The 13,302-nt window shown below is 38.6% G+C and overlaps 1 protein-coding gene across 1 annotated transcript in view; it reads right to left on the bottom strand.

Annotated features, from left to right (window-relative positions):
• The window catches only part of CCDC30 (coiled-coil domain containing 30), a 125,940-nt gene extending 112,980 nt beyond the window's left edge, over positions 1-12,960 (bottom strand). The window contains exons 1-5 of the mRNA XM_042996827.1: positions 12,937-12,960; positions 9,792-9,866; positions 8,981-9,037; positions 7,530-7,650; positions 3,409-3,602 (exon numbers count right to left, since the gene is read on the bottom strand). Coding sequence (XP_042852761.1) covers positions 3,409-3,602; positions 7,530-7,650; positions 8,981-9,037; positions 9,792-9,800 — 381 coding nt within the window. The 5' untranslated portion in view covers positions 9,801-9,866; positions 12,937-12,960. The remainder of the gene's footprint in view (positions 1-3,408; positions 3,603-7,529; positions 7,651-8,980; positions 9,038-9,791; positions 9,867-12,936) is intronic.
• Between the last annotated feature and the right edge of the window lie 342 nt (positions 12,961-13,302).

Here is a 13,302-nt window from a genome sequence, read left to right as displayed (position 1 = left end):
CAGTCTTCCTAAATAATGTCATTTAAATTTTTTTAATTTTTTTTTAAATTTTTTTTTAAACGTTTATTTATTTTTGAGGCAGAGAGAGACAGAGCATGAACGGGGGAGGGTCAGAGAGAGGGAGACACAGAATGTGAAACAGGCTCCAGGCTCTGAGCGGTCAGCACAGAGCCCGACGCGGGGCTCGAACTCATGGACCGCGAGATCATGACCTGAGCCGAAGTCAGCCGCTTAACCGACTGAGCCACCCAGGCGCCCCTTAAATTTTTTTTTAAAAGCAAAATATAGGAGCACAGTCCAATCCATTTTGTGAGGCTAGATCATGCATTCTCAATGAGACGATATCATCCCCAAGGGAGTGAAAATTGACTCTGACGGGGCAAAAAAAATCTTAATCTTTTTATTACAAATCAAGATATACCTACAGTATATAAATAGAACTCCACAGTATATAAATAGAACTCTATCAGTAGTATTAAAATTTCATGGGAGAGAGATTAGGAAAAATTATCTAAATATTCTCATGATAGAGGAAATAACGAAAAATGGTTGGCTAACACTGGCTAGACAAACCTTGAGATTAAAACCCAACAAAAATAACATGAGAAAGAAAAATCACAGGGCAATCGTCTTACTCATAAACATAGATGTAAAAATCTTAAACAAAATTTTATCAAATCTAAGCTAGTAATATCTAGAAAGGATAATATATCATGAACAAGCTGGATTTGCCCCAGGAATGCAAAACAAGTTTAACATTAGAAAAATAAATCAACAAAATTCTCACATTAACAGATTAAAGTTCTAAATCATTTCATCATCTCAGTGGCTATAAAAAAAATATTTAAAATACTTACCACTGTTTTCTAATAAAAACTCTTAGCAAACTAGGAATAAGAGTATAAATAATAAATAAACAGTACCATTTGAAACAAAACCTTCAGCAAACATCATACTTAAGAGTGAATCATTGAATACTTTCTCTGATATCAATAACAAGACAATAATACCAGATAATACCAGTGATAAGATGAATTTCAAGATAATACTAGAGAGCCTAGCCAGTATAAGGCAAGAAAAAGAATTACAAGGAATAAGGACTGAAAAGGAAGAAACAGAAGTATCATTCTTCTTAGGTAATATGATTGTACAGGTAGAAAATACTTTAGATCTTTAAATTACTTACTAAATTGAACGAGAGAGGAGCCTGGCTGGCTCAGTCAGTGGAGCATGTGACTCTTGATTGTGGGGTTGTGAGTTTAAGCCCCACATTGGGCGTGAAGCCTACTTAAGAAAATAAACAAGGGGCACCTGGGTGGCTCAGTCAGTTAAGTGTCCAACTCTTGAATTCAGCTCAGGTCATGATCTCACAGTTCGTGAGTTTGAGCCCCATGTTGGGCTCTGTGCTGGTGGCACAGAGCCTGCTTGGGATTCTCTCTTTCCCTCTCTCTCTGCCCCTCCCCTGCTCAGTCTCTCTGTCTCTCTCTCTCTCAAAATAAATAAGTAAATATTTTTAAAAATAAATAGAGAGAAAAATATTTTAGAAATAAATAAATAAGTAAAATGAATGGAAATTTTTAGCAACAATCCTAGGTATAGGCCAATATGTAAAATAATTATACTTCTAAATACCAGCAAAAGATAATTAGAAAATTAAATTCTTTTAAAAAAGATAGCATTTGCTATTAATAGCATCCAAAAATATGAAGTACCTAGGAATACATGTAACAAAGAGTGCAAGATTTTGTAGGGAAAATCATAAAACTTTACTGATATACTTTTAAAAATACATGGAGAGATATTCCATGATCACAGATCACATCAATATTTTAAGATAGTAAATTCCTCTTAAACTGATTTATAGATTCAATACAACCAAAAATCAAAATCTCAGATTTTGTAATAACATGAATCAGCTCGTTACTCTTTCCTCTTAAAATTATTTAGTGACTCTCCAGACCTTCTACACCCGAGTCCATCATCTATGCATTCCAAACGTTTCTATGCCTCAGGGCGCTTGGCTGGCTCTGTCAGTGTAGCCTGCAACTCTTCATCTTCGGGTTGTGAGTTTGAGCCCCGCATTGGGTGTAGAAATTACTTAAAAATAAAATCGTTTAAAAAATGATTTTATGCCTCTACTGTGATCCAGGAACATTGCTGGGTGCTAAGTACAAACTTCAGTTCAGCATATGAGTCTCCAGCCACATCTCTTAGCATTCACTCACATGAACCAGTATGCATTATACACTGTTTCCCCTGCCAGCAATGCCTTTCCCAGCTGCTTTATGAACACCTATTCAGCTTTCAAAATCCTACTCAACACCTCTTCTGGAAGGCTTTTCTTGTCCCGTAACTCATCACATCTGACTCAGCCCTTCCTCTGAGTTTCCCTAGCCTTCTGTGCCTTTATCATGGGACTTTCCACACTGAACTGTAACCACTGGCTTTTTTTCCTTCCTCCATTAGCTTGTAAGTTCCTTGGAAGTCCAAATCATGCCTGACTTGACTTTGTTTCTACATCCACTGGCACAGATCCTGGCACATGGAATGTTCTCAATAAATAAAAACAATAATGCTAATTAATACTCTGGTTTTTTTTTCAGATGGCATAAATCTTTTACCTTTTACTACAGATTTTTGTGGAGAAAAAGTCCCCTACAATAATGCTAATAAATGTGTGAGGTACTATTCTAGAGCCTTATATGTGTTATTTCATTTTCATGATCACCTTGTGGAGTAGTTGAGTGGATCTCAGATTTTATTAATGAGAAAATCAAGGTTCACAAAAGGTAACTTGTGCAAAGTCATACCACAAACAAGTAGCAGGGGAAGTCCACCCCAATCTAAAACCTATATTCTTTTTTGTTTTAAAGTTTATTTTGAGAGAGAGAGAGAGAGAGAGAGCGAGCATGTGAGTAGGGGAGGGGCAGAGAGAGAGACGGGGAGAGAGAATCCCACAGTGGGGCTCAGACTCAGGCAGAAGCGTGAGATCATGACCTGAGCCAAAATCAAGAGTCAGGGGCACCTGGGTGGCTCAGTTGGTTGGGTGTCCGGCTTTGGCTCAGGTCATGATCTCACAGTCCGTGAGTTCAAGCCCCACGTCACACTCTGTGCCGACAGCTCAGAGCCTGAAGCCTGCTTTGGATTCTGTGTCTCCCTCTCTCTCTGCCCCTCACCCACTCACACTCTGTCTCTCTCTCAAAATAAAATAAAAAACATAAAAAAAATTTTTTTAAAAATCAAGAGTCAGACCCTTTACTGACTGAACCACCCAGGTGCCCTAAAACTTATATTCTTAAGCATTATTAAAACTGGCTTCCTTATAATTTAATGAATGAATGATTGAAAAAACAAATACTAAAAGACTGGCCTGCCTCTTATTCAATTACTTAGTTAATTTCAGAATACCTGGGGATGTTCTTTCAGGAATTTACTGGTCATACACCTTTGTGACTCTGGCTTTGGGCCCCGGGCTTCCAGTTTCTGCAAGAGTGTACTTCTTTCTACCAGTAAGTATGCAGTCTGTTCACTGGGGCTGCTCAGAGCTATTTCAGATAAGCCCTCTTGATACAACATTTCTTCAACCTCTTTTATTTGCACTTCTGTTCGGAAGAAATAACAAATACAAAACTATTAAAAGAAATGTAGGCAAATAATTGCTGTTATATGATGTTAAATGTGTTCTTAATTACACAGCAAATTAATTTTAAAAATCAGTTATACTGTTACTACCACTCTTCTTTCTATCTGTCCAGGGTGTTTGCAAACTTTCAGAAATAATAAAAAAAAAAAACGGGAAAAGGTTCTCAAAAATGGTAGATATTCTTACTATTGGATAACTTTAAAATTCGTTGTTGTTTTATTGAGTGCTTACTATGTGGCAGGTATTGTACTAGGCATTTAAGATAAATTTATCTCATCTAATCCTTGCAAAAGCCACTGAGGTAGGAAACATGATTATCTCATTTATGAGACAAGGATGCAGGCACCGACAAGCCAATTAACTTGCATAACATTGCGCAACAAGTCCTACCAAAATTCTTGGTGATTTCAACATTCAGATAGATTATTCTAGTGCCCTGGCTTCTCAGTCTGTTTAGCAACTAACTTCCAAAGAGTCCTCTACGCCATCTCATTCTCTACTCCCATAGTAATTCTATGGGAGTCATTAGCTGCAACTCCCCAGTCTCAATTTCAAGCATCCCATTCTCCAATCACCCCTTCCTATGTACTTCTAGCAGCTGGATGTCAACAAGTTTTTGGCCATACTGGTAACTATAATCCACTGACTTGAAACACTGCTCAATGTTCCTTTCCCACTCTTGTTCTCACTTTCTTAACTAGCTTAGATTCATCCAATCAGTTCATTGTTATCATCACTCTCTTGAAACATTCACAACTCCCATGCCCCTCTTTCCTTCCATTATACTTGGTTGACAGAATTCCAGCCTGTTTAAGTCCAACCCTTCAGCCCCACTGCACCTCACTCCAGAAGCTGAATGTTGCTGGAGAAAACTGTACAGTCAGGGCTGATTGGTTTCACTCTCACTTCATGTCTACTCGCCTCAAGTGAGTCTTTATTGTCCAGCAATCCTCCCACAATTCCCCAGAATTCTCTCTCATTCTCTTATATTTTCTAGAGCTCTAGACCATTATTTCATTCCTCTCTCTCCTCAAGTCTCCAACAGCTCCTTTCCCTGCCCTCACTCTCCGCTGAATACCCTGCTTCTTATTTCACTGAGAAAAAAAGCACACTCCAAAGACAGCTTCCACAATCTTTCAAAGATTCCAAAATCTTTTAAATCTCATAAATCTCTCGTGCAATTTAACAAACTATCCTTGCTTCTAACTCTCCCCTTGTGCACTGGATCCCATTCCCACTTATCTCAAAGACAACACGCTTGCAGTTGAATCCTCTCTTGATTGCCCCATCAAGCTTTCTTCCCAACTTAGCATTGTAATTATCTTCAAGACATGCTATCATATCTCCCACTAAAAACAACAATGAACACAAGAAGAAATCTTCCTTCAATCTCATATCCCTCTCCAGCTTCTACACAACTTCCTCACTCTCCTTTACAGCACAGCTTCAAGAAGGGATCAACCATTGCCATGTCCCCTCTTCCTCTCCTACCACTTTTTCCTGAGTTCACTGCAAGCAGGCTTTCATACCCACCACTCCACAGAAGCAGCTCTTGTCAAAGTTACTGATGACCTTCATGTGACCAAATCCTATAGTGAATGATCTGTCCTTGTTCTACATATCCTATCAGTGATGTCTGACCTACTTGTTCACATCCTTTTCTTAAAACACTGTCGTCATTTCTCTCTGGGACCCCACACTCTGCTGGTTTTCCTCCCACCTTGTGGGCCACTTCTTCACAGACTCCTTGGCTAATTTCTCACCTTTTCAGCCTCTAAACATAGGAATGTCCCAGGGCCCATCCCCGAATCCTCTTTTACTCCCCAGATAATCCCTATAGTCCCAAGGCTTTAGGTTTGGCTATATACTGATGACTCCCAAATTCACAGCTGCAGCTTGTGGTGCCTTCCAAACTTACACAGTTGTCTACTTGACATTCCCACTTGGATGTCTAATACATGCATCAAAATGTACATGTCCAAAAGCAAGCTCTTTACGGTCTTCCTCAAATGGGATTTCCCATAGTCTCCCCCACCTGAGTAGCTGGAACTCTAATATTCCAAATGCCCAGGCCAGAAAGCTTTGGGACACCAGTGATTTCCCCCATTTTCTCCCACCCAACATTACGTCCATTATCTAGTCATATTAGCTCTATCTTCAACCTTCAATTATATAAGCTTTTCTGGAGTAATTAAGTTTTATGTTCCCCAAACAAACAAACTTGTATTTTGTAAAGTGCTCACTAAAAATAATAGGGCTTCTTGCAAAAAACAGATTGGTATAGACCATTCTAAATCTCTGTCATTGTGTAACTAGAGTGCTGTAAAAAACACTGACAATCCTTATAATTATACTGGTACATTAAAAGAGTTACATCAAATTCCATCAAGTATAGAAATACTATAGTAGGGGCGCCTGGGTGGCTCAGTCGGTTAAGCGTCCGACTTCAGCTCAGGTCACGATCTCGCGGTCCGCGGGTTCGAGCCCCGCGTCGGGCTCTGGGCTGATGGCTCAGAGCCTGGAGCTTGCTTCCAATTCTGTGTCTCCCTCTCTCTCTGCCCCTCCCCCGTTCATGCTGTGTCTCTCTCTGTCTCAAAAATAAATAAACGTTAAAAAAATTAAAAAAAAAAAAAAAGAAATACTATAGTAAATATAGGGCTTTATCTTCTTTTTAAAAACCAGGCTTGCTGTAAAGGTGAGCTAAAAGAGTTGAGTCTGTGGAGTTATGGAAACAAAGGCAAAATGCACAAAGATTAGGGATATCTTTACAATAAGCACTTCCAAGGAGAAACATGTGGCCAAACTGAGGCCAGAAGAATAATGTGGGACAAATGAGTTTCACGTATAAACTCCAAGGCTTGCTTGCTGGTAAGCCAAAATCATTAACATGCTGGGGGAAACTGTATATGAACTTCTGCCTTGAAATGACATAATTCCCCTATTTACCAATCCTTCAAAAGCTAATTTATGCTGGCAGCAGGACATACATATCTTCTATTTCTCATGGAATGGCAGCTTAGAGCCCTGAACAACACTCCTGCTGAGAATAGCTAAAAATGCCAGAAGAAAACTTAAAACTCTTAAAATGCAACCACTATACAAACAAAAATAGAACACAAACTATTAAGCCAGAAGAAGGAAACTCAGTATATTCAATGCAAAACAAGAAATGAAATTAAAGGAAACAAGAGTGTAGTTCATATGAGATATATCCTGTGATTAACTCAACTTTCCCGTCTGAGATTCAAAATAAAGAAAAAACTTCCATCAGCAGACCCTCATGAAAGGAAGTTCTAAAATGAAAAAAAAAAAAAAAGATTTCAAATAGAATATCTGAGATGCAAGGAAAAATGCTGAGTACAGAAAATAATAAATGTGTGGTAGATATAATCACCGACCATATATAATAATAATATCTAATTTGTGAGGTTAAACAAAATAGAATATTCTAAAGGGGTCCTATCTGTATCCTCTTTTGTAGCTTTGTAGTACTTAAATATTTTCTGAGTCCATAATATGCTAGGTACTTTACAGGGCAGGTGTGATGGGGAACACAGAAATCACTAAGACCAGGGCAAGATCTCTGCCCCAGAGGAGCTGACACAGGTCACTAGGACAGTGTGGTAAGTGCTCTAATAGAGGCTGAAGGAAATGACCATCCTGTGCTCTCTCACACACATTTCAGACTATTTCACAACAGATAATTTAAAAAGACCAGGCAGAAAATACACCCAAAACATTATAAGTACTTTTCTTGGAGTGGAAGACATATAGTAATTTTCCCCTTCCTTCTTTTATACATTTTCCAATTTCCTATAATTGTTGCATATTACTTTTAGAATTAGAAAAAAAATTAACTTTATATTTTTATAAAAGGAAAAATTACCCTGTTTCGGTTGGAGCACTTTAACCTCATGTCTAAACTGTTTGTTTTCCTTTTCACAACCGTGAGACAATGTTTCTCTTTCCTCTGTTAAGGTATGGACATGGTTTGCATACTTTTCCATCTAGAAAGAAAATAATACATTTTTTTACTGTTAGTCCATGGATCATATAGTACCCCATATCAAGTCTATGAAGTGAAGAGATCACTATACTGTTGTGTCTATAATCTAAGAAATAGGCAGAAAATTCAGCTTTCCTTAAGTGTGGGTCTCCCTCCCTAAACTTCCTTCCAGCTGTTTTATGTTATCAGTCATTGTTTCCCATAGATATGACGATATATCACCACAAATTTCTGGGACAGTCACAATCTCTACTTTTTTTTTTTTTTTTTCCATTAACATATCAGGTTTTAAATCAAGTTGCCTTATCTATAGTTTAGGGAATATAGTCATGATACTCATAAACAGAGAAAAATCTCCACAATAATTGTTTATACTCCTATGCTAACAATGATGATTAAGAAGTCTGAAATCTTAATAGAAGACTGCATTAAAATAAATTATTGAGTATTAAAAAAACAGCTTCTGGTTCATATGGCAGCTTCACAACAGGTACTTTTATGTGGCTCATAATAATAGATTAAAAGCTAACTCGATGCTCTGGGTACTGTACTAAGGACATCAAATATTTACTTTTCACCACAATCCTATGAGACTGTTATCCTCCCCCTTTGTAGGGGAGGAAGCAGGTGGCTAGAGTCCAAGGGGTTTGCTGTGTCATGCAGGATTGAGTAAGAGGAGGAGCTAGACCTCACACTCAGCAGGCCCACCCAGAGGCTAAGCTCTTACCTACTGTGCCAAATTGCTTAGAGATAGACTACCAAAGTAACTGAATTTAGTTTTACTGAATTGTGAGGACAACTCCTCACAATACAAACACAAAAAGCTGAGTGGTATAGTAGAGGTAACAGAGCACTGCCACCCAACTTAATAACTTCCTGCTAATCTTCAATGTCTTTCTCTTCAAAATGGCAGGAACAACACTACCTATTTCTAATAATAACACCTATAATTTATTGACTACTTGCTAGGTGTCAAGTATGTGTGTGTGAAATGTTTTGTGTGCTTTAACCTCACATGTACTTGTAAACTTCACAAATCTCTTTGAAGAAGCTATTATCATCCCCATCTTACAGATGAGGAATTTCAAGTTCAAAGAAGTGAAGTAACTTACCCAAGGTTACACACAAAGACAGTACTAAAGGCAATGCTTCACCCCCTTGTGCCTAATGTTAAAGTTCATGGTCTATTATTGGTCTATTATGCTATAGATAATAATAGCATCGTCTATTATGCTATCCTGCTTTTGTTCTAAAGGAGCTGCATTCTTCTCTGAGTTTGGAAATAAAGTTGTCCTCTAAGAGTTAAATTTAAAAATCAGTAAGTTGCATACCTGAGCTGAGATGATGAAACACAGCAGAGTGATTTCCAAGCAATCTGAATTTCTTAACTTGTTTAAAGAAAGAATACGTCAGAAAGTATGTTGATCAGTATTGGAAACATCAAAAAGAGTGATAAGAAAGACAAAAGATGTCATTATCTACTCATCTAAGGGCTGGGGACCCTGGTTCTAGTCTATAACAGGTCCAGAAGTAAGGGCAGGTATAGATTAGCCCTCTTGTGGAATTCAGGCTATCTTAGCCAGTGCTATAAAAATTTAGAATGATTTGTTCAGCGAGTAAACATCTGTAACCAAACATCTGTTTGGCTTCCCATGTAGTGTACCTGTAGGGAAAGAATCCATCAGCCACAGGACATGTATGTCTCGTTCCTGTGACAATTATGTTTCTTACCGTCAGTTAGTAAGCTGGTATCTATTTTTCTATAAACTTCTTTGTGAGTGTGGTTAATTCAAGATCATCTTTGAGAAACAGATCCTCTTACAGAACACTGACTACTCAGGTTTCTAAGCCTACAAGCAAGAGAGTCGGCTGGAGGGTGGGTTATTGAAACAAAGATAACGAAAGCCACCTTGAGCAGACCTGCTGGGATCTTCAGCCATTCATTTCTGGGTAACATCCTGTACATGTACTCTACTGGAAACCAATGCAGACTGTTGGCATAGTTCATGAAAAAAATTATACTTGTGAGTGCTTTGCAAACTGCACAGTAATATTCAAATGTTGGTTTTTAATGTGTCAGTTTAATGAAGGACAATGAACAAAACCACAGGTATCTTAAAACTTTATGTTATTAGCTCTTACTTCTTTCATTGCTTCCGTGTGCTTCACTGTAAGCTCTTCTAAATTTCTGGTAGCAGTGCTCAGCCTGTCTTCATTCTGGAATAAACAAAATAGAGTGGTTCTTCTGTAGCAACAAGGGGTCCAATCCCTTCTTTGTCAAGATGGTGAAGTACGTATTCTAACTGCACTTGTGCCTTGGTGGAAGAGATGAGCATATGTGTATGTACACACACACACATGCACACACACACAACTGAGCATGCAAGAAATCTGATATGTATATACACCCAGAGTTAGTCTCTGTACAAAGTATAGTCTAGTTCTGTTAATTAATGGGTATGTTATCCAGTTATGATGAACACTTACATGAAGTAGCCAACAACACAAAGAAAATTAAAGTTTCAAACAGCTTTACAGTATCTCTAAAATAAGAAATGATGAAAAAAAAAAGAAATGATGACATGATATATATACACACACACACACACACAATACAAATGTGTGTTTAAAAAAAAATACACGCTTTTCTGTATACCCAGTTCTGAAGTTTATAATTTAGTAATCTGAAAATCGCCCGAAGGCCCCTTGCAAAGTTATAAATTCCAAAGAAGCGCCCCCCGTTGAATTTGAGAGACACAGGGACTCCTCTGGAAGCTAGACCGCACACTGCTCCTGTGCCATCAAGGAATTATTGTGCTCACAGTATATGGCTTATAATTTCTGGTGACTTCTAAATCATTCAGCTCTCTTCCAAAACTTCCTGATATAAGCCTGCCATCAATATAATCTTTAGCTTTTTCAATTCAAAGTAGTCCTGCTACAAAACAGTTTACACTATAATAGTAGGTGAAACATAGATTCCCACTTGCTGGAGTTGTTTGTATTTGTGTTACTAGAACCTCCAGCTGTGAATCAGACTTGCTGTTAAAATCAAACACAGCTTTTAACCAAGTTAATCTCACCCAAATTGTAGTGATATGCATAATTATTACTGTACTGCAGACAGTCCACAGAAATAATACTGTTTTGTTTTTTTAACAGCAAAATCATGTTTTTTATTATTTTTCTCCTTTCTTGCTATGTTCTTCAGAGTCTTATCATTTTCACATTAATATTTTTAATGGACAATATAGAATTCTAATTATCATCTGAATCTCACACAGGAAGAAAAAAGGACCCAGGTCTGGATCTTTGTACCCTATGTGTCCTCCTCATGACTGACAGCTAAAAATCTTGCCATGCTCCTCTCCCCCACACTCCCATCATCTGGTCCCCATTCACATTCTCCTTCTCCCTTTTTAAGGCTAAATAATATTCTAGTTCCTGTCTGTGTGTGCACACGTGTGTTTACATTTTGTTTATTCACTCATCTGTAATGGACATTTGGGCTGTTTCCACCTTTCAACTGGTGTGAATTAACAGTTCTGTGATCATGGGTATACAAATATCCATTTAAGTCCCTGCTTTCAATTGTTTTGGGTATATACCTAGACGTAGAATTGTTATCATATAATTCTGTTTAACTTTTTGAGGAGCTGCTGTACTGTTTTCCAAAGCAGCTGCACCATTTTATGTTCCCACCATGCAATGTAGAAGGGTTCCCATTTCTCCACATCTTTGACAACATTTGTTATATTTGTTTTATATATACAGTGATATATATCATAGCCATACTAATGGGTGTGAGGTGATTGCTCTGTTAAACTACAATTGTTTTACAACGACAGTGAGACTTTAGTCCCTGGACCATTACCTCTCTCAAACTACCAGATATTTTTGGCTTTTCCTGCCAAGCCTGGACCCAACAGTTGATCATTTCAACCTCTCATCAATGTCCCCCCTTATCTTGCTCCTTGCCCCACCTTCCCTGAAAATCCTAGCCCTGGAAAAGTTCAACCATTTGCCTTTTCTACATCTATTTCAGTTTGCTGAGTGCTGGTACGGAAAAATAAAACAAGCAAGCCGACTGAAGCCACTACAAATTCATGGCTGCAGCCTGAGACACGCTTCTCGGCTGCTAGATCATTCTATGCATTCTTTACCAGATTCTGTTACCATTTCACTCAGCAGCTATTCAGAACTTTCATCTCTCCCATCAAACTCCAAGTCTTACCTCTCCCCTCTTTTGGCAGATGATCTTGTCTCCCACAGCACTAGCAAAACTAGGGTCATCATATAACTTTGTCAGCTTCTTCCCTTACAGCAAGGTACTAGCCTTCATCATTAGAGACCTTGTTCTCTTTCCCCCTCAGTGGAGGAGATTTCCATCCTCCTGACCAAAGCAAATTTCTTCACCTGTTTTCTAGATCCTGTCCCTATGGCTTCTTCAAGAAAGCTTTTCTCTTCTGTATACTCATTATCTCCTTCTCTACTGATCTCTTGCCCTTTGCTCAAGATGTTTGTCTTAGAAATAAAGATACAAAAATAACCCTCCTTTGACCCCACCACATTCCTCAGAAGCTACTGTCCTCCTTCTAATTTGTCTTCCCCTCCTCAAATAACTGCATTTTGGCTTCTGTTCTTACCACTATACTCAAAATATCAGTTACCAATGGGCACCTGGGTGGCTCAGTTGATTGAGCTTCCGACTTCAGCTCAGGTCATGATCTCACAGTTCACGAGTTTGGATCTCACGCCAGGCTCTGTGCTGACAGCTCAGAGCCTGGAGCCTGCTTCGGATTCTGTATCCCCCTCTCTCTCTGCTACTCACCACTCATGCTCTGTCTCTCTCAAAAATGAATAACTGTTAAAAATTGTTTTAAAAATCAGTTACCAATAACCTTCAAAATGCCAAATTGGACATGTTTCTGTAACTTTTATATCTGATCTCTCTGCATTATGTCCACTCCTATCTTGAAAGTGTTTCCCTTCTCTGTTCTGTGACATCACTTTCTCCTGTTTTTACTCTTACCTCTCTGACCTTTCCTTCTCTGTTTTCTTCCTGGGCTCCTCTTCATCCACAGCCCCTTGAGATGCTGCCATTCCTAAGAACTCTGCCTTTGGCTCTCTGCCTTTCTCACTACTATGGTCATTAACAGCTTGGGTATAGGAGTCTGACACATCTTGAAACGCTGCCTCCACCACTTTGTAGTTTCATGACTAGGCAAGTCACCTAACTTCTTTAAACTTTGGTTTCCCCCCAAAGTGGATTAATAATAATGCCTACCTCATGGGATTGTTAGCATTAAATAATAATCCATCTCTGTGAAGCTCCAGATCTATCTAGAAAAAATGGGAAAAAACAGAAACACACTGAAGTTAATAAACACAAGTGCATGTGGCAAAGACTGCGCTTTGTCCTCCAATATTTATTCTTCCCTTTCCCGCAGCGCAAGATAATCTGGTTTCCCGAATGATCACACGTCTGCCTGCCTTACTGCTAGATACAGTCATGTGACTAAGTTCTGATCAGTGGGATGCAAGTGGAATTGTGTGCCACCTCTAGGAAGTGCCCTGAAAGGAACAGGATTCCCCCTTCCTCACTCGTTCTTCCATTCCACTGGCTGGAATGCACACAAGATAGCTGAAGTTC

Source organism: Panthera tigris, chromosome C1 (assembly GCF_018350195.1).
Source record: "Panthera tigris isolate Pti1 chromosome C1, P.tigris_Pti1_mat1.1, whole genome shotgun sequence".
NCBI lineage: Eukaryota > Metazoa > Chordata > Mammalia > Carnivora > Felidae > Panthera > Panthera tigris.
The sequence above is the reverse complement of the archived record's forward strand: the minus strand, read 5'-3'. Positions and strand labels throughout refer to the sequence as shown.